The following is an 18,690-nucleotide window of genomic DNA, read 5'->3' on the forward strand; positions in this document are numbered from 1 at the left end:
GCGGCTGCGAACGGGACGGTTGTTCCGCTGGAGGAAAAACAAACAAATAAATAAAAATAACGGGGGTCTCGGGAAAAACCGCTGCTAAGGCCATGGCGGGGGGGGGGGAAAGGTGCATTTTATTAAAGATATTAGTCGGGGGCTGCGCGGTCGCCGTGGGGGGGGGGAGGTCGGCGGGGTCCCGCCGGGGGTGGCGCGGGGCGACCCCGCCGTGACCCGCGCGGCCGCTGCCGCTTTAAGCGGCCGCCGCGGGCACCGGCCCCGGCCCCGGCGCGGGGGGAGGCGGCGGGAGGCGGCGGGGGCCGCCCCGCTTTAAAGAGACCCTGCCCCGAGCCCGGGGGGGGCAGCGCCGCGGGCGGCCCCGCCGAGGGGCTGCGGGAGCGGGGGGAGCCGCCCCCGCCCGGCCCGCCCCGCTCGCGCCCGCCCCCCGCCCGCCCGCGCACTCGGTGCCGACCCCGGCGCCAAGTGGGAGAAGTTTGTTTGGTTGCGCGGGGAGGGCGCGCGCGCCCCCGCCACTATTTTTCCCCCCCCCCTCTTTTCCCATTTTTTCCCCCTTTTCTTCCTTAAAGAGGGATTTCTTAATTTTTTTTTTTTTACTTCCCCCCGCCGCCTTCCCCGGCTCTCTCCCGGATAACTTTCTTCGCCCGCTCGCCCCGATCGGAGCAGCGGGGGCCGCAGGGGAAGGTGATGGCGAGCGGCGAGGGAGCCGCCGAGCGCGGCCGCCGCTGAGCGCCCCCCCGGCCCGGCCCGGCCCGGCCCGGCCCGGCGCGGCCCGGCCCCCCTGCCGATGCGGCGGCGCCCCGCGCAGCGCCCGCGCAGCCCCGCGCACCCGCGGCCTCCGCCCGCACAAATGTTGCTCGTCGCCGCCTGAAGGATATTTGGTTTTTTTTTTTTTTACATTTTATTTTTTTCCCTCCCCACCCCCCGCACCCTTCCACCCCCACCCCCGCCTCGTCCGTCCGTGTCCCGCAGGCTCCCGGCGACACAAGGTAAGAGCACGAGCCCCCCCCCCCCCTCCTCGCCCCCAGGGGACCCCACGGGACGGGGCGGGAGTTCGGACCCTGCCGGGACCCCCGGACCGGGCCGGGCCGGGAGGGACACGAGCCCCCCCACCGCGAGTGGGCTGTGGGCAGAGGGAAGACGCAGCCCCCGCAGAGGAGAGGAGAGGAGGGGGCGTCGCGGCGCCTCGCGCTGTCCCGGGCCGCCCGTCGGGCCGTTTCGGGGCTTTTCGGACATTTTTTTTTTTTTTTTTGCCTTATTTTCTCCCCTCCGCCCCGGCAGGGAGCGAGGCCGCGGGGGCCCGATCCGGCCCCGCGTTACCTGCGCGCCCCCCACCCGCGGGTCGCGCTGAAGCCGCCCCGGGCGCACGGGCGTTTTCCGCCCGTTTGGTGCGTTTTCTTTTATTTTCTTTTAAATAAGACGGGGGCCCGTTCGCTGCGGGAGCAGGATGCGCCCGGCGCGGCGCAAACGCGTCGTCCCGCGGGCGCTGCGCGGGGCCGGCGGCGCGCCCCGCCGCAAGTCGCGATAGTCGGCGGCGTGTCGCGATCGGCGGTTTGTCACAGCGCGGAGCCCCGCGAGCGAGCGCCTCGTCTGTGTTTGTTGTGCGCCTAATTGGAGCCCTTTATTGGTACGTGTTGCGCGCTGCCACGTTTTGCGCGAGTGTTTACGCGCTTTCGCGTTTCTTTTCCCCACTTCGGCGTGGGGAGTGTGTGTTATTCGCCGCAATTAAGTGGAGTGATTTAGGGGTGGCACGGAAGGGCTTGGAGGCGGAATGGCCAAGCGGGAGGAATAACTCGGGGCCAAACTTTGGAGTTTGGGAGGCTGCGGAGCGAGTGGGGGAAGGCGGAGGGGGAGCCGCACGCAGCGTCGATTCGGGAACAAAACAGCAGCCCCAAACCACGACAACGCCACCTATTTTAATAATTTCTGCTATGCACCCTGACAGAATCGCCTCTAATTAAAAAACCATAATTTTAAGTGCAAATGGTCACCAATGACTGCCAAGAAAATCAGGTTGTTATTAATTTAACGCAGTGTTTCATAGCAGTAAATAGACAACATCTTGCTTGTGTGTAAACATTGTTTAAAACCTTTTTCTGCGTACTTATTTTCCTTTTATTGATATGTATTTAATTCTGTATATAATTCTAAAAAAAACCTCTCTAGAGAAGCATATTTGTGAGTAAACATGCATATATTGTTTACCTGAAAACCTGTGATTTATCATGTAATTAGAATGCCCGGACAGGAGTGGAAAGACTCACGCTTTCATATTCTTCTTTTTAGATCTTGGATGAGTTTTGCAATGTGAAGTTCTGCATAGATGCCAGTCAACCAGATGTAGGAAACTGGCTCAAATATATCAAGTTTGCTGGATGCTACAATCAGCACAACCTTGTTGCATGTCAGATAAGCGATCAGGTATGTGGCATTCACTTTCTGGACTTACTTTTTAAGGAACTCTAAGGTGTCACTGGAGGGAAGAAAAAAAAAAAAGAACAAAACAGCAATTCACAACAGATTTTGGCATGTTTGCTGTTATGGCAAGAGATAAGGCACAGATGTGAAATGCAGAGTAGAATAATTTTGACTGTGGGTGCAGATTATACGAATTTTCCATTTTTTTTCCCACACTGTTGTCTGATTCCCCCACTCTTTTTTTTTTTTTTTAATCTTATTCCAGATGAAAACTGGGATGACTTTCTCAGATATGCAGTACTTTCTGATTTTGAGTTAGTGACATTTTTGGGGTGCCTGTTCTGATGCCATTGCCTTGCTAAATTAAAACCTTGAGTTTTAATCAAGAACTGTATTGTGAAATCAATGGAAAGAATGAGGGCGAAGATACAAAATGGACAGTGCTACAAGTGGAGCTCTTCATTCGAGCAGGGCTCTGCATTTGAACGTGCACATGCATGAACTGTGTTATGGTTATGCTCTTCCTGAGAACTCGTAATGCTTCTGCACTGAAGTGCCCTGTTTCGTGGGTTTCTTTTCCTTTTCTTTTAGCGTACTTTAAAAATCCACTCGTTGTTGGGCTCGAACATTATTTATCCTTGTGTGTTGTTTAAGGAAAAAAAAGGCAGGCGTAGGCAGAGGAACAACGCAGTAAAGCATCGTGCTTTCAGTTATACTGATGAGTTATTAGGTGCTGCTTAAATCAAGGTTTGCTTGAGTTTGCAAATAGTGCATGCCGTTATGAGATATTTTAACGAGTGAGGTTAGGTTGGTGAAGCTATAGTTCTTGAAAGTAAAAATGTCTAAAATAGCAAAGGAACAACTGGCTGTGAGCTCTTGTTTCAAATTTCGACTTTGATACCAGCAACATAACATTTGGTTCTTCTAATCACTGTGCTTCGTTTTCACCACTTAATTAACTGCATCAGGTGAATGTTAAAGATTATCTTTAGCTGATTTAATTGCCTTGACAGTATTGAAGGAAGAATCACAAGCAGACACAAAGCCTCAATTAGAAATCATTCTTTCCAATCAAATTCCTTACATGTAGGAAATGAATGTGGGGCAGGCTGCTGTTTCCAGCAATGTTACAGTATTAGGTGTTTAGCTCATATGAAATGCTTGGTTAAAATGTCTTTAGATAGGCTTTTTTTTTTTTTTTTCAGAAACTATGATAGAGGATCCCTTTAATTTTCAACTTTTAAAATTCAGCCCTGAGCACATGTAATACTGAATGAAGCAGCCGACTGAGATGTAATTTATTTTTTATATAGCAGCTGGTTTAACTAAAGAAACCATAAAGATTATTAGTAAATGAAAAATACATTCTCCAAGCCGAAATATGTTTTATACTGAAAAACAATAAATTCTCTCAGTGCAGAGCATTTATATACCTGGGATACAAAAAGGAAGCTATATAGTTTAATTGAAATAGCAAATTCAAATATTTTATGTTCAACAAGAGCTGGCATAAATAGGTAAGACCGTAAAAGGAATCACGTGAATTGGTAAAAACAGCTTACTGTGTTCACTCTGATATTGCTGAGCTGTGGCTCAGAATAGATGCTAGCCCAAAATACCAGCATCTCTCCTCTGACACACTAATGTGCAGCCGTGTTTTGACGTTTTTGGAATGAAAGTTATGGCGCTTGTAAGGCTTCTCTTTCTTAGTGTTTACATTTCTGAGATTTGGTAATGGTGGCTGTACTGCTGCCAGTAATTTCCTTCATTCACTGGAGACTTGTTTTTCATTTTGCGCGGTATCACGCTGTTCGTAGTGCCGTATTTTTCGGGCTTATTGTTGCTGAGATTTGAAAATTAAAAATCGCTCGTCTTGCAAGTAGCCTGTTGCGAACGGTGCGCTGTCAGCAAGAGCTTGTTGTTCCTGTGGCCCTCTGGAAACACTGAAAACCTACCCACAAAATTGTACACATACTCCAGTGTTTTATGACCGTAGCCTAAAAAGTTAATGCTTAAAATGTGCTCTTGAATCTTAAACCCCCAAAGCCTTTCTAACAGCTCCTCCTCCTGCTTTATTCTGGCACGGGCTCTGCAGAGGTAACATAAAATTGCGTGGATGCCGAGCAGGGGAAGGGACGTCGCGTGGCCAAGCGCGCCCGGGCGCAGGGAGCGACACACGCGAGGGTGCCCGTGCGGCGGCCCTTCTCTGCTTGACCCGGCCAGAATAATAATAATAATAATGACAATAATAATAATAATGACAATAATGAAGCGGTTCCATCCTGCGGTGCTCCCGCAGCAGCCCCGTCCGCGCAGGGCCCGTCCCCGCCGCGCGCGGCGCTGCTGGCCGCGGGGCAGCGCCGGGGACACCGCGTCCGCGGCAATTGTTCGCCCCTAATTGCTTCAACTCATCTGTAAAATTCCCAAGCAAACACGGCCCGGGAAGGTGGCGGGTGCTGCCAGCGCCCCGAGCCCTGCGCGGGCTGCACAGCAGCGCGGGGACGGCCGGGTCAGAGGCAGCATGAGGTGACCCTCAGACCTGCAGCCATTGAGCCAAAAAAAGGGGAGAAAAGCCAATCTGGGGAGTTATTTTCTCTATTAGTTTTTTTTTTCCAGAGAGGCAGCACCCCGATTCATGCCTGAGGTTGGGTTTCATTGCTTAGGATCAGCTTTGCAAAGGGCCTGGGCTCTTTCTTGCAACTTTATAAATGAGCTTTGCCGAGATGAACGGCTCGGTAATGGTGGGATGCAGTCAAAACATGTATGCTGCGTGCAACTCGTATTTCATGTGACTGCGAGCGGAGTAGGGTTTAAAAGCTGCGTATTTTTTTCCTCGTTTTTTATTTCAAATGAAGGCGATCTAGGATTTCTCTTTGCTGTCTTCCTATTATCTCCTGTCATACCTAATCTGACCTGAAAGTATGTAACTCAAGATGTATATGAATAATAAAATTCCACAAATAGTACAGTCTCATTTTTTCCTTTTCCCCAAAGAGACTGCAGTATGTGCAGAGCTGCAAACAGTCTTGTCACTATTATTGCCCTGGAATGTGTTTTTTCAGCTCGGAGTCAGCTACGATTCGATACAAGTTTTTTTGCTAACTTGGGTGACTCTATTATTGTTAAACACCTTTTAGCTGAACTTTTTAATGGCTTCGGACTGATTAGCGCTGTTAGGCTGTCTGGCTGCTGACTCAGGAAAAGCATTATTTAAAAATTTTAAAATACGTTTGGTAGTGAAAATGCATTTGAAAATACAGCCCAACGGCAGCAATGTCTTGCAAGGGAGCTGTCATGCAATCAGTGCATTTTCAAACTGGGACTGCAGTCATCTTAAAGTTATAAAAATGCATGTTTTTTTTTTTCTTTAAAGAAATGTAGTTGTTAATAGTTTCAGTTAAAACTCCTGATTTTTTTTTCTTTCTTTTGACTTGCTTATTGCTTGCAGACCTCAGACAGTGTTAGAACCATCTAATCGGCAAAGCTGCTCTTAGCTTCCAGGTTTTGCCCTTAGCAAAGCAGCCCCTGAAGATCCTCTCTGCCTTATCGGTTGAAACGTCCACGTGGTTTGGGGTCAGTCCGCTGAGGTTTGGATTTGCTATGTGACCTGAAATATTTTTATTATTATTATTATTTTTTAAATTTGCTGCTCAAGTACAAGCTGCTGGAATGGGGGAAAACCAGTAGTATCGCTGTTCCCGGTGCCGGGATGCAGCCCTGGCCAGCGACCCCGCGGCTGCAGGTGTGACCAGAGCTCGTCGCGTCTCGCAGGTTTTATGAACTTTCCGGGCCCGCGGCGCCGCGTTGCAGCCGCTCGTGGCAGTGTCCCCGGCCCTGCGCGCGGCCGGTGTCTCCAGCAGCGCCGAGCTCGGAGTCCCCCGCGCGGGCGCTGGGTTTTGGGGGTAGTTTTGTGGCTTTGCTGTCGCCAGGGGCTGCTCTGGGCCGTGGAGCAGAGGGACACGTGCGCGCTCGGCTCGGGGGCACCTTGTGCTGCCGTTCCCCTTCCTAGGGGTTCTCTGGAGCAAACAAAGCCTGATCCAGCTGCCCATGCCCGGCGGCATCGGAGCGGGGCTGCCGGAATGGGGAGCCGGGCCGCCGTGGTCCCCTTGGCCGCCCACGGAGGCGATGCCGGGTGGGATGTGCAGTGGAGCCTCCCGCCCAGCGTCACCCTGTCCTGACGTGACCCGGCCCCGCAGCGGCTTCTCGCAGAGCTGCAAGTGGCAACTAGTTGCCGTCGTTCTCATAGTCCTAGGCTTGCTATGGACCATTAATGCGGAGTAAAAGCAGCCAGGTGCCGTCTGCAAGGCGAGTTATCTCTCCGAGAGCAGGACTGGTGGCGCGGTGGCCCCAGCAGGACCGCAGGGGTTGCAGATGTCAGCGGTGATGGGACAGGCCGCAACGCGCCGAGCTGCTGCCGCGTTTTGTGGAGGGGGTTCACGTTGCCCCACGTCACAGCTGACTCCTCACCGCGGTCCCATCCACGGGAAGAGCGAGACGGCCGTGATCCATGTGGGATCGCTCCTGCTCCGGCTGCCCACGAGCACCCGCTGCAGTGGCCTAAAATGCACCAGGATAAAGACACGATCAAGAAGACACGAGTCTCGTCGGGTGACCGCAGCTGGGGGGTCAACCCGGCGCTTTCAAGACACAGGACAGGACACAGCCTGGGACAGCAACAGGGATGTTTTCCTCAGCAAACGCGGATGGCCGGGACCCTCTTGCTCCAGCGCCCTCTCCCCAGGCTGCTTCCTCTGTCCCCGTTTTGGGGCACTTTTGGCCTCCTAGGGACATCAGAAGGGAAGGACTTTGCCCTGGGCAGGGGGAGGGCACACGGCCGCCTGCCCAGCAGGGATTCACGAAGCTTTCCCTGGAAAGCTGCCTCTGGGTCACCCTTGGAAAAAAACTTCCAGTTTACTTCAGTTTATGGCCTGATCTCAGTTCAGGCCTGAGCATGGCGAGAAGGACCTGCCTTGGACTGCATAATACGGTGCCGCAGCCCCGGGAAGTATTCAGCCAAGGAGCGAAAACTGAGTCCTGGTTGTCCAGACACCTTTTATATTTATTTTTTTCTTTCTCAAATACTTAATTACATCCTGTTACATGCTTATTTATTCATTTGTCCTTCTCACCTCCAGGAGGTGGGGCAGTAATCCTCCCATTGCCCTTGTCCCTTTAGTGCGGAGCTCCTCGTTAGCTTGGGCACTACCACTGCATTCGGCACGTCTTTTATACCCCTTCCTTTTCTCCATCTTTTCCTAGCTGGTGTCTGCCCCCGCTGCAGTCAGTCCAATCCTTTCCCTTGCCAGCCTGTTGTGGGACCCAAATTAGTTATGTGGTGCCTCCCCACCACACTTGAAGCCGGTTCGATGCATTCAGGAGGTAACTTCAGCAGGAAGAGGAGCAGCTACCTGCGCCCGCGTCTGACTCGCGTCTCTCACAATCTGGATTTCCTGGGTAGCTCGGGACACAGGCAGTGTTTTCCACGTTCTTATGCACCCAAGGACGAGTGTTAGCAGGATGCAGGAGAAGGAAACGTCTCCCCAGGCCGAGGACTGCAGACGGGCTGCTCTCGGCCGCTGACTTTGTCCACCCGTGTAGACCCAAGCGTCGCTTTTGTGCCCCGAGAACCGGCGCTGTCTCCCTGGGTCCCCGCGCGGGCGCCTTCAAAGCAAGCGGCGGCAGCGGCGCGCGGGGCCCGCAGCGAGCGCCTCTCCCCTATTATTGCAATTATTACAACTTCCTGCCTAGGTTGAAGGTCGTTCGTAATTCACGCTTCTGTCATCTTTACACATGCCAAACGCAGTCTATTAAGCATAAATAAAATTTCAAGTGCCTGACCAGGAAAAGTAAACTGGGATTCATAACAATGAGGCCTTATTCGTCCCTTTAAAAGTCAGTGGCGCGTTCCTTTATTTTTTATGCCTGGTTGTGGCTCTGCAGCATGGGACGGGGACGTGTCCTCCTCGCCCGCGTGCGGCTCGTCGGGGAGCAGGCGTGAGGGCTGCCGGGTTGGGGCATGGAACCAGGTCAGGTAACGACGCGGGCTTGGCGGGCTGCGGAGGTGAAGTTGTGCTCCAGCTGAAGTCAAAAAATTAAAATCCTTAATTATAGTATAGGCAGGAGCGTAGCCAAGGAGCCTCTAGGCTTTAGAATGCAAAAGTCTGTGTGTTCCACATGGCCCTTTCCTAAAACAAAATGAGAATGTCTGAAGTACAGCTCAGTGTTGGTTGCAAAGCCATGGGAGGCAGACGTGGCTTGGGAGTCATTCCTGAGCTCTCCCACCCGGGACGTGCTGCATCCTGGCACCTCTGCGCAGGCTTCTGCTGCTTGACACCTCCTCGAGCTTGGGCCTTTTCACCAAACGCGCTTGAACGTAGCCCGTGTTCCCAGGCAGGACGATTCCGGTGGATTCCAGGAAGTAACAGGGACGTCCATTCAAATCAGATCAGATTGTTTTGAAGTGCAGTGTGGCTGATTTTAGATCCTTGCTGGAACGCAGTGTGCTCTGTGACCGATTAGTGTGGTCACTTTCTTGTTGAATGTACAGCAATGATTTTTTAATACTTTTTTATTAATAGTTAAAATAATCATTTTAATAGTAATGCCAAAATGCCAGTAGTTCGGATCTGTCGCTTGGACCTGGTTTTGGAGCAGCTTTAGTTCTGTGATGCAAAATTTAAAAAAGAGCATTTTACTTAAACTGCACCATTTTGCTGGCTCTTCCCTTACCTACAGACAGCAGCAGGGGCAGGTAGGCGGTCGCTGCAGCCTTTGCTGTGGAGCGTCCAGATTTTTTTCACTTTTTGTGTTTTACATCACCATTTTCACTGCTGCCAGCTGTTGTGGGCACCCCATCTTCTTGCTCCTCTCACTGTGACTGGAGAAGAGGAGTACGATGACGGTGCTGTCATTTTTCCTTCGGAGCTGCTGGAGTTAGTGCAGGGCCTCGAACGCGCTGCTTGGGTTATGGGACTTGTGTAAATTGGCGAAAAGTCACATTAAGGGGAAAGTGCCCCAGAGCGGGTGACCTGCCCTGTGCCAGGCCTGTTCGATGCTGACGCGTTTCCAAAGGGAACGGGAGTTGCAGAGACTTGTCTGAAGGGCAAGGAGAGAATGAGCGGCCCCGGAACAGGCACGGGAGGGAGCAGAGCCACGAGCCCGGCACAAGCTCCCGTCATCCGCGGGGCAGCATCCGCGCGCGTCCCTGCTCGCAGGCCGGCTCGCTCGACGCCGGCTCTGGAGCGCACGGGACGAGGAGGAGAAAAGAAAACAGCCGGGAGGAAGTGTGTCTCGCGGAGTTATTTTTGGACGTTTCGCACGCGCCCGTGGGCCGCGCGCGGCTCGGAAGCGTTAGGCTCTACGGCCACCTCCTGGAGGACGGCGGTATGTGCGGGGCGCCCTCGGGGACCGTCCCCGCGCGGGAACCGCCGCCTGGCGCCGGGTGTCCCCGCTGCCCGCAGACCTCTCCAACCTGCCTCTTGCAGGGTGTGAAAGCGGGTGCAGGGCCTGCGAGCTCGCCCGTGTGCGGGGGAAGACGCGAGGGCGCCGCTCGGCGCGGGGAGCAGAGCTGTCGTGTACCCGGCTTAGCAGGGCCCAAGGAGGCGGCCAATGTTTGTCCGAGCTGCTCCGAGGCGCTTCCCAGCGCCCCTCACATTCCCTGCCAGGACACAGCGTGGCCACAGAGGTTTGGGGTGGCTCACGTTGCCGTTGGGAGATGCTGCCTCTGCCTCTTCTCCTGACGCTGCCTCTGCCTCTTCTCCCGTCGCACCCGGTACCACCGGGTGGGATGAACCTCTCTTGGCCTTCATGTCTTCCATGCTGAAGAACATGAGGGAGGTTCCGTGCCACTGCTTTATCAGCATCATCTTCTCGGGTCCGTTTTTAGGTGGCACCTATAGCTTTCCCACAGCAGTCGAGAGGAGAAATGGGGGTTATCTCCTTTTAGCGAGTCATTCGAGGTTACACTTTACGGATAACTCGTAGGTTGTTTTTATCTAAGCATGCGGATTGTTGGTGATATTTGCAGTTTTCATCACGTAGCTCGTTGTGCAGCCAAGGCTGTTGAAAACAATCTCCGCTTTGCCCAAACCCGCAGCACAAAAGCTTGGGGGCTGGAAGGAGCGGGTTGGCCATAGTCTAAGTTGGCACCTCTCCATGGCCCTGCTGGCAGCCCGCACCCAAACCAGGGCAGGACCCGCCACGGGGTAAATGCAGTGGTATTTCCTAGCCAGGCTTGATGCCTCGTGGCCTTCCATGCTGCTCACTTTGCGTTCTCTTTTTCAGATATTCTACAGAGTTGTAGCAGATATTGAACCTGGAGAGGAGCTGTTACTGTTCATGAAGAGTGAAGATTATTCACATGAAGCGATGGCTCCAGACATTCACGGTCAGCTGCTTTTTACTGTTTCATCTAATCTACTCTAACACTGAGATTAAGTGAAAATTTAGGAAGATTTCTCTTCTTTTGGAATCCCCTTGAGATCCACAATAGCTTTGCTATATCTGAGAGAACTGAACTGTGCTGATTATATACCTATAATCCTGCCCTTCTGTTTTTTAAAAGCTGGTCAGTGAATAAATACATTTAATATTAGCATAATTGATATATTTTTATTTATCGATGTTTTGCCACTGGCTGTGACCAAGATTGCTATTGCTGGTGTCCCTTAATTTAGGTTTTCTGAGTAAACTTTTTTTCAGTGTTAGCAATGAAGAATCCAGATAGGGAGGTCATAGGTTGCCTGGGAATAAACTGAAATTCTCAATCACTGAGGGATTTACACCACTAATGACCTAAATATGAGCCTGTGATTCCCTTTAGTTGAACTACAGCCAGGAGGTCATGCCAGGGCCTTTCTCCTCCTGTCCCTCTGGAGGATTGCTGTTCTGAAAAGTGATGTCAAAGCTGGCTTTGGGGCTGTCTGTTTTGTTCATCACTTGTAGTTGAACTGTTTTCCCTAAAAATTGCCTGTAACTTCCATTCTGTTCCTGTCAAACTGGTGAGCTCTGGTTTGCACGGTCCATTTTTCTCTGCATCTTTGCAGCTCTTGATGTCTTTCAGTGTTTCCCTTACTTATTTCAACCTCCCTGGTAGAAGCAGATGTCCAGAGAGGTAAATGAGGGCAGCAGTAGGGCTTGAAACTGAACTGTAATCATTTCATGGATGTTGCAAAAGGAGGAAGAGAGTGCAGTTTTATTGGTCCTGCCAGGCTAAGGTGTGTGAACTCTGATTCTAGGTTATTTTTTATCACTTAGTTTAACAACAATCATTCTATTCTCTTGAAAAGAGAAGATCTCAGGATGTTAATGTTGCTGTCGCTTTTGAGAACATAGTCGTTCTTCCTTCCCTGGCTCATTCATTATTTATCCTCTACAGAGATTCTCTGCCTACAACTCGTAAACTGTTGGCTCATTCCTTGCAGATTAGGTTGCATCAGACTTGCCCCCACTTCCAGAAGCGACTTGGGCTCTGCTGTCTGCAGTGCAGAGGGCTATAAAGGCACAGCTGGGGCTAGCTGTAGGATATTTCCTTGATACACATTAGGTTACAGTTTATGCCCGTCTTGTAAATTCTTAAGGATTCAGGGACTGTGCACAGGGGCTTTCCCAGGGCAGGAGAGGTGGCACTTAGGGCTGTGGTTTCTTGCAACTTGGAGCAGTGACTTACAGTCTCTTAAAAACAAAAGTGCACAGTTATTAATTCATTTGTTGAGCTTTTTTCCCTCCTCTTTAGTGGTAATTTTATTGTTAAAAATGTAACCCTTTTTAAAGCATAGTATTTTCTGTGCCTATTCCACCGGGTATTTTATAAATGACACCAGAAAAATGCTCTGCAGTTACATACAAGTAATGTCCCTTGGGGCTCATTTAGACCCAAACTGCAGCAAGTTTTCACTTGGCCTAAGCTATTCCTGGAGGACAGTGAAGAGCAGAGCAATGTTCTCGTCGTGGTGGTTTCTCAGGATCAACTTGGCCCTCAGGTAGTGATCACCAGTTGTGCTGCACACGTGGGAGGTCAGGCAGGCTCCTCAGGTTGCCACGTACCCTACGGACCCAGAGCCCGTGGGCGTTTATGTCTGCAGGGCTGATGACACTGAAACCACACTAGGATGTATGGGTAGCACACGAACCATTAATAGAGAATCCAACAGAAAAAATATCCTGGCATGTCTTTCCAAGGTTACTTTGGGGCTTTACCTCAGCTCATCTATTATTTTACAGTAATTATTATCCATGGAATGAAATGTTCACTCCAAAGTGGTCGTACTGTTGATCTTCTCTGGTCACTTCTAGTAAGAAACACACAGAGACCAATTTTATTCCTACTGAATTTAAAGCAAGGTCCCTTCTCTTCTTTATCTTTCACCTTGGCTTACAGTGAACAGGCTTTAGGTGCTGAAGAGAACCATAATGGAAATTAAAAGGTTTTAAAATCTCCATTAACACCCCCTTGGGTATTTTAAATGCTGACATTTGTGTCTAAGTCACTCTACTTCATCCTGAAAGGTAGATACTGACAGCTTCCCACTGGATATCCATCTTAGGCCCTATACATCTCACACAGTGTTAGGGTTCCCTATTGGATGTGACCCAGGTGGTTAATAAATAGTATTGCACTGTTGTATGTTGCAGAATTAAAGCATCATTTATCTGTGTTTTGCAGAGGAGCGGCAGTATCGCTGCGAGGACTGCGACCAGCTCTTCGAGTCCAAGGCGGAGCTCGTAGACCACCAGAAGTTCCCCTGCAGCACACCTCACTCTGCCTTCTCCATGGTGGAGGAGGACTTCCAGAAAAAGCTCGACACCGAGAGCGACCTTCGGGATGTGCATGAAATCCAGGAATGTAAAGAGTGCGATCAAGTCTTCCCAGACTTACAAAGGTAGGAGCAGATGCTTAAAACCTGGTGGAATGAGGCAAATTCTGACACCTTCAGTCTGGTGATACAGGGCATCAGCGAGGGCAGAATCTGCTGCCTTCATCTGATATGCAAAATAAATATGAAATTTACTGGCACTCCTGTGCTGTTTGGTGTTATAGAACGTGGAAATCAATAGAGTTTCAGTAATTCAGAGATTCAGTCCTTGACCTGAAGTCCTTGAGAATTGGTCCTTGACCTGAAGACTGTAAAGAACTGGTCCTCTGATAGTCGTTTCTTTAGCTGTCATAAGTTGGTCTAGTTTCAGTGAAATCAGAGAAATGATTACAGTTCAAATGAGCTATGGTCTGGACTTAGTGTTTGTAGGCAGAAGTAACCCAGAATGTCTCTGAGTCTTTTGCAAACAAGCCATGCCTGGAAGAGTTAAGTTACAATGTAACTAGATGTTAATATTTGATATATAGCCTCTCATTCTTGAAACAGCGCAGTCCTTCAGGTCATCACATTCAACATAAGTTTTTTGAGAAGTAAATTGTATGGAACTATCCCACTTCAGCTGAAAACAGCAATGATACAAATGTCTTCAGCTGCTGTGAGAAGAGGATCAGGCCCACACTATCCAGCCATGACTTATTTTCATTAATCAATCTTATTTTAGAAGTAATGGAATGCAAAGACAGTGCAAAACATTTGACTATTTTAGTGATGGTCCCTTAGGGTCAATGGCAAGCAGGATTTATAAGCAGTTCTGCAGAAAAATGATTTTAATTTCTTTGGAAATCATGGGTTCAAAGGGCACTTGGCTTCACCTTTTTCTTGTTATATCTATCTGTTTAAATAGGTAGACATGCATGCATGTATACCTGAAATATGCATTCAGGAATGTAATGGGAAGTACATCTTTTATATAGTGATCATTTATATATGTCCTGTCACTGTAGCTTTGGTGGCTACCTGAAATAATGTGTTACACTGCAGATTACAGCAGATTTGGCAAATTACTGATAGATGTTTAGAGTGTGTATTCTGCAGTGCTTTGATCATGAATTTACATCTTAATGCTTTCATTTTGAGAGAAAAGGTGGCCTAAGCCAAGATTTCATAACAGTGTTGAGGTATTTCAATAACAAAACTCTGGGCCAGACTCTCAGCTCTACTAAGGCAGTGCATTTCTTACCCGTCGTGTGGGTACAACCTGAGTCACAGCATTAACTGCCCTTTTAGAGACAACAGGATATTGCATTGCCTAATCATCAGCTGCCCCTTAAATAATGACTTGGCAATCAGTAGTTTGTTACTTTGGGCAGCTGATACTGAGTATTTCAGGTGCTGTTTCTGCAAGATGTGGCATCCTTTCCCAAAATGAGGACTCTCTTAGGTCCTGTTAACTGAGCAGAGGTTGTTCAGCGTCACGCAGGAGGTCTCCGAGCAGCGTATCCTGTGACCCGCTTCCTTCACAAAATCAGTGACACTACCACAAAAATCAAAACACGGTGTGCCAGAAACTGCTGTCCATCTGTTTGGTGAACCCCACTGAGTGTGGACTTGTGTAGACACAGTGCCTTGTTCGTTGGGTGATATTGAGCAAGATTTGGCTCCACGTATCTAATTTTCAGTTGATTTGAAAGGGTTGATGTTGGTAGATCAAGTCCGAAGGGCTGCAGTAATGTAAGTGAGGGAGAGGCCTGGACAGCAGCATTTTTTTGCACACTGTGAGTTATTCCATATTAAAGTTCTTTCCTGCCAACGAACTAGAGGACAATATCTAACATATGAGAATCATAGAACAAATGTAAATTTAGCTTAAAGTATTAAAAATTGAAGAGAAAGGGCAGAAAACAAAGAACGAGTCATCATAAATAGATGGGCAGCACAGTGAGAAAGAGTGAAAAATGAGAGTGAAGGCAGTCATTCTCCGAACTCTTGAATTATTGAAAGGCTAATACATGGCAAAGACAGTTCGCATCAAAAAAAGTCCAGAAGTGTGCTACATCCAGGTTATATAAAACAAAAGGCTGGAGTGACCTGGGCTTGAGGGGGTGTGGAATTAAGCTGAGAAATAGCGGAGCAGGAAGATGGGATGTGGGTCTGTGGTGGAGGCGGATACAGCCCTGTGTTGGTGGGAGGTTGTGGAGCCACGTCCTGGGAGCTGGCACCGGTACCAGGGACAGGAACCTCCTTAGATCTTTGGGAAGGTTGTTTCCGAGTGCGTGAGGGAGGTTCACTTGTCACAGAGGAATGGGAGGAAAAGCCAGATTTTTTCTTTTCCCTCCAGAAGGAAAGAAGATCCTGAGAGGGGTAGATGTAAGCAACATCCTCAGGGTGAAAGCACTGACATGAATAAAAGTTGCTAATCAGACTTTAAGAGCCAGGGCAGGCTGTAAATCCAGGCACTTCTCTCCGCTGGTGTTGGCAGGCTGATGCTGAAAATCCCAGCTCCCGACAGCTTCTTTGTGACCCTGCTTCTACACTACGTAGTGATCGTTTCTCTTCTGCTCAAGGGAGAGTGTGAGCCACAGCTTTATACGTGACCAAGCTGTGCAGGTGTTAAGAAATGGACTTGCTCTCCACGAGCACTAAAATAGCAATTGAAGGAATTCAGAATTGAATTTGGAATTAATTCAGGGATACGCAACAAAAAATACACTTGATTGAATACACTACCAATAGACTAAATAAATGACTAAGAAATGAATGCATTAACAGCTAGCTAATTGAATGTAGTTATTAATAATCAAACTGTAACTTTTGTCTTTGTGTATGGTACTCAGAGACTTGATTCTGATCACTTACACTAGACCTGAAATAGGGCTGCCATCAAGAGTGGAATTATATAACCCAGTAGGATCAAAGGTGTATTTTGACTGAAATTAATAAGGGAGAAATAATTCAGACTGCAGGAAAGAATTACTGCAGTGGAATATTGAGGTGTGTGTGAAGTAATCTCCTTAGGGAGGGATGGATGCATCATCTCCCGGAGCCCTTGCAAGTGACCTGCAGAACGTTGCGGTGCAGAGGGGCATCTCGCGTGGAAGCGGGGCCAGGCCGTGTGCTCGGAGCTGCTGTCCCAACTCAGCGGCCTTGGGTCTGTCAGGATGGGGCCTCTGGGTTTTCTTTGCACTAGTTGCTGTAATTACGTGCTCTGCTTGGTCTCCTCTTCCTGGCACTTCTCCCCTATTGCTAGGCTGATCTGCAAATCGCTGATAAACCCACGTTTCTGTGTAGGTGCTGCCAGGAGCTCACTAAGCCTCTCTCTGTTTCCGCAGCCTGGAGAAGCACATGCTGTCACACAGCGAGGAGAGGGAGTACAAGTGCGACCAGTGCCCCAAAGCCTTTAACTGGAAGTCCAACTTGATACGTCACCAGATGTCGCATGACAGCGGGAAGCACTACGAGTGTGAAAACTGTGCCAAGGTACAGTGAATTTGTAGGCCGTCTGGCCTTGCTTCATTGCTGAATGTGCAAGGGTAGGAGAGCAGGGCTGCGCCGAGTCGGGACTCAGGAGCTCATATTGGGAGCTCTGTGCTGGTGCAGGCTGTTTTTCTAGGATTTACAAGGATCTGTGGACAGAATTTGTGGGGTTTAGAGGAGGACTTCGCTCCTTGCGAGTGGGGTCTGGAGCTCAGGAGAGCAGCTGAGCAGTTAAGGTTGTGAACTGCCTGACCTGAAAGCCCTGAGCTCTCCTCTGAAAGGGGAGTAGGGACCTGCTTTCCTCAATTTGGTTGCAATCACAGAACACTACAGATATGTTTTGAATTGCCTCGGTGCATCTTATCAACATAACTGGTACCTACTACAAATATTGTGGCTCTGAGGGACACAAATCCCTGCTGGAAATGCAGAGTGGATGGATGCACCTCCCATTCCCTGGGACTTCTGAATGCAGGGGTTTTTACATCTGGCGTACTGGTGACAGAAGGGTTATCAGAACCACCAAGTATTTGGCTAAACCTGGGAAACTGAGGTCCGTCTTTTTGGGCAAAGCTTCCAGTGACTTCCGTTAAGCAAGACTGAGATACAACGAGCAGCCAAAGACAGAGTTTTTAGATCTTAATAAAAACCTCCCCATAACCTTGAGGTTTGAATTTTGACAGATGCTTGTAATAACTGGCTTCTTTTGCAGTCAAGTTTCTTGGTTAATGAGTACTCATTTCCTAGCAGGTTTTCACGGACCCCAGCAACCTTCAGAGGCATATTCGTTCCCAGCATGTTGGGGCTCGTGCTCACGCTTGTCCAGAGTGTGGCAAAACCTTTGCCACTTCTTCGGGCCTCAAACAGCATAAACACATCCACAGCAGTGTCAAACCTTTTATATGTAAGTCTTCAACTAAACATCTTCAGTTAAGTGTATTTCTCTTGTCAAAAAAAACAGCATGACGTGGAAGCAGAAGGTTGCATGGTGCTTTTGATGAATTTCTCATTGGTTTTGTGGGGGCTGGCTTGCACCTTGGTTTATTAAATGAGTTTGCGTAATTCACAAGGCTTTTTTTTAATATAATTTTCATTTTCAGGCAGCCACTGCATAAATGGACCTGTTGTCCCCGCAACATATTTCCATGCACAGATGGCAAAGAGCAAGCTGGGAGTAAGATTTAGCTAAGAGCCAGCGATACCCGGCTTGGAGGTTGCAGTCTTGGGTTGTTTTAAAGCAACCTCAGCTGGTTGCTGGATCGCATCCTGCCAAGCCCACATGGCAACGGTGCTGGCCTAGGGCAGGAGATGGGAATGCTGGATTGCAGTCTGCAGTGGTTGGGAATTGGTAGAACCAGCAAATGCAGGTGAAAGTCTGCAATGCTTTAGAAATTAATCTTGGGCCACAAGTCTATAGCATCTATAGCAGATTAGATGCCATGGTATTCATTGGAATTGGAAAAACAAGCCTCACAGCCAGTGCATTTCAATTGGAGGAGACTGACTCACTCCTTGAGGTTTCTTTGCATGTCCTAAAGTTAAGTGCTGAGTTTAACTGTTAGATTTTTACAAACAATTGCTCCAGCAATAAAAATTGCCTCATATCTGAGCCTGGCTCAGTAGTGAAATATAAGACAGATCCTCAAAGTCCCCAGGATTGCATGTGCCACCTAGCCAGACCCTTCTATGAGATGGGGAAGCCTTGACATACGATAACCTTACTAGCTATTTTCCTTTCAACAGAGAACCAGAGGCAGGAAATATTTAAGAATATGGTTCTTGTTGCCGTTAAGCTCCAGCAGCCTTTTCAAGCACTTGTTGTGGCTTGAAAAACACCTGCTTTGACCACCTCCCCTACTTGTTTTTCTGATTTTTTCATCTTCTGCAGTTCTCAACACTAATTTACCAAAATATTCTCATGCTTCCCCCTCCTCCCCCAGCGGACCATATATTCTGTACTGATAGTTTATACTAGGTTTGGTGG

The 18,690-nt window shown here is 49.1% G+C and overlaps 1 protein-coding gene across 4 annotated transcripts in view; it reads left to right on the top strand.

Annotated features, from left to right (window-relative positions):
• Positions 1 to 945: 945 nt before the first annotated feature.
• The window catches only part of MECOM (MDS1 and EVI1 complex locus), a 46,803-nt gene continuing 29,058 nt past the window's right edge, over positions 946 to 18,690 (top strand). For 2 of the 4 annotated variants that reach the window (XM_010218627.2, XM_088523931.1), the window contains exons 1-5: positions 2,287 to 2,421; positions 10,702 to 10,804; positions 13,082 to 13,298; positions 16,562 to 16,709; positions 17,457 to 17,610. In XM_010218627.2, coding sequence (XP_010216929.2) covers positions 10,756 to 10,804; positions 13,082 to 13,298; positions 16,562 to 16,709; positions 17,457 to 17,610 — 568 coding nt within the window. In that variant the 5' untranslated portion in view covers positions 2,287 to 2,421; positions 10,702 to 10,755. Of the gene's footprint in view, positions 990 to 2,286; positions 2,422 to 10,701; positions 10,805 to 13,081; positions 13,299 to 16,561; positions 16,710 to 17,453; positions 17,611 to 18,690 lie in introns of those variants that run through there. The other 2 variants (XM_088523929.1, XM_088523930.1) reach the window with 2 other exon arrangements.

The sequence above is a fragment of the Tinamus guttatus genome, unplaced genomic scaffold (genome assembly GCF_059628265.1).
Source record: "Tinamus guttatus ecotype Peru unplaced genomic scaffold, ASM5962826v1 Tinamus_guttatus_pri_ptg000198l, whole genome shotgun sequence".
Classification (NCBI taxonomy): domain Eukaryota; kingdom Metazoa; phylum Chordata; class Aves; order Tinamiformes; family Tinamidae; genus Tinamus; species Tinamus guttatus.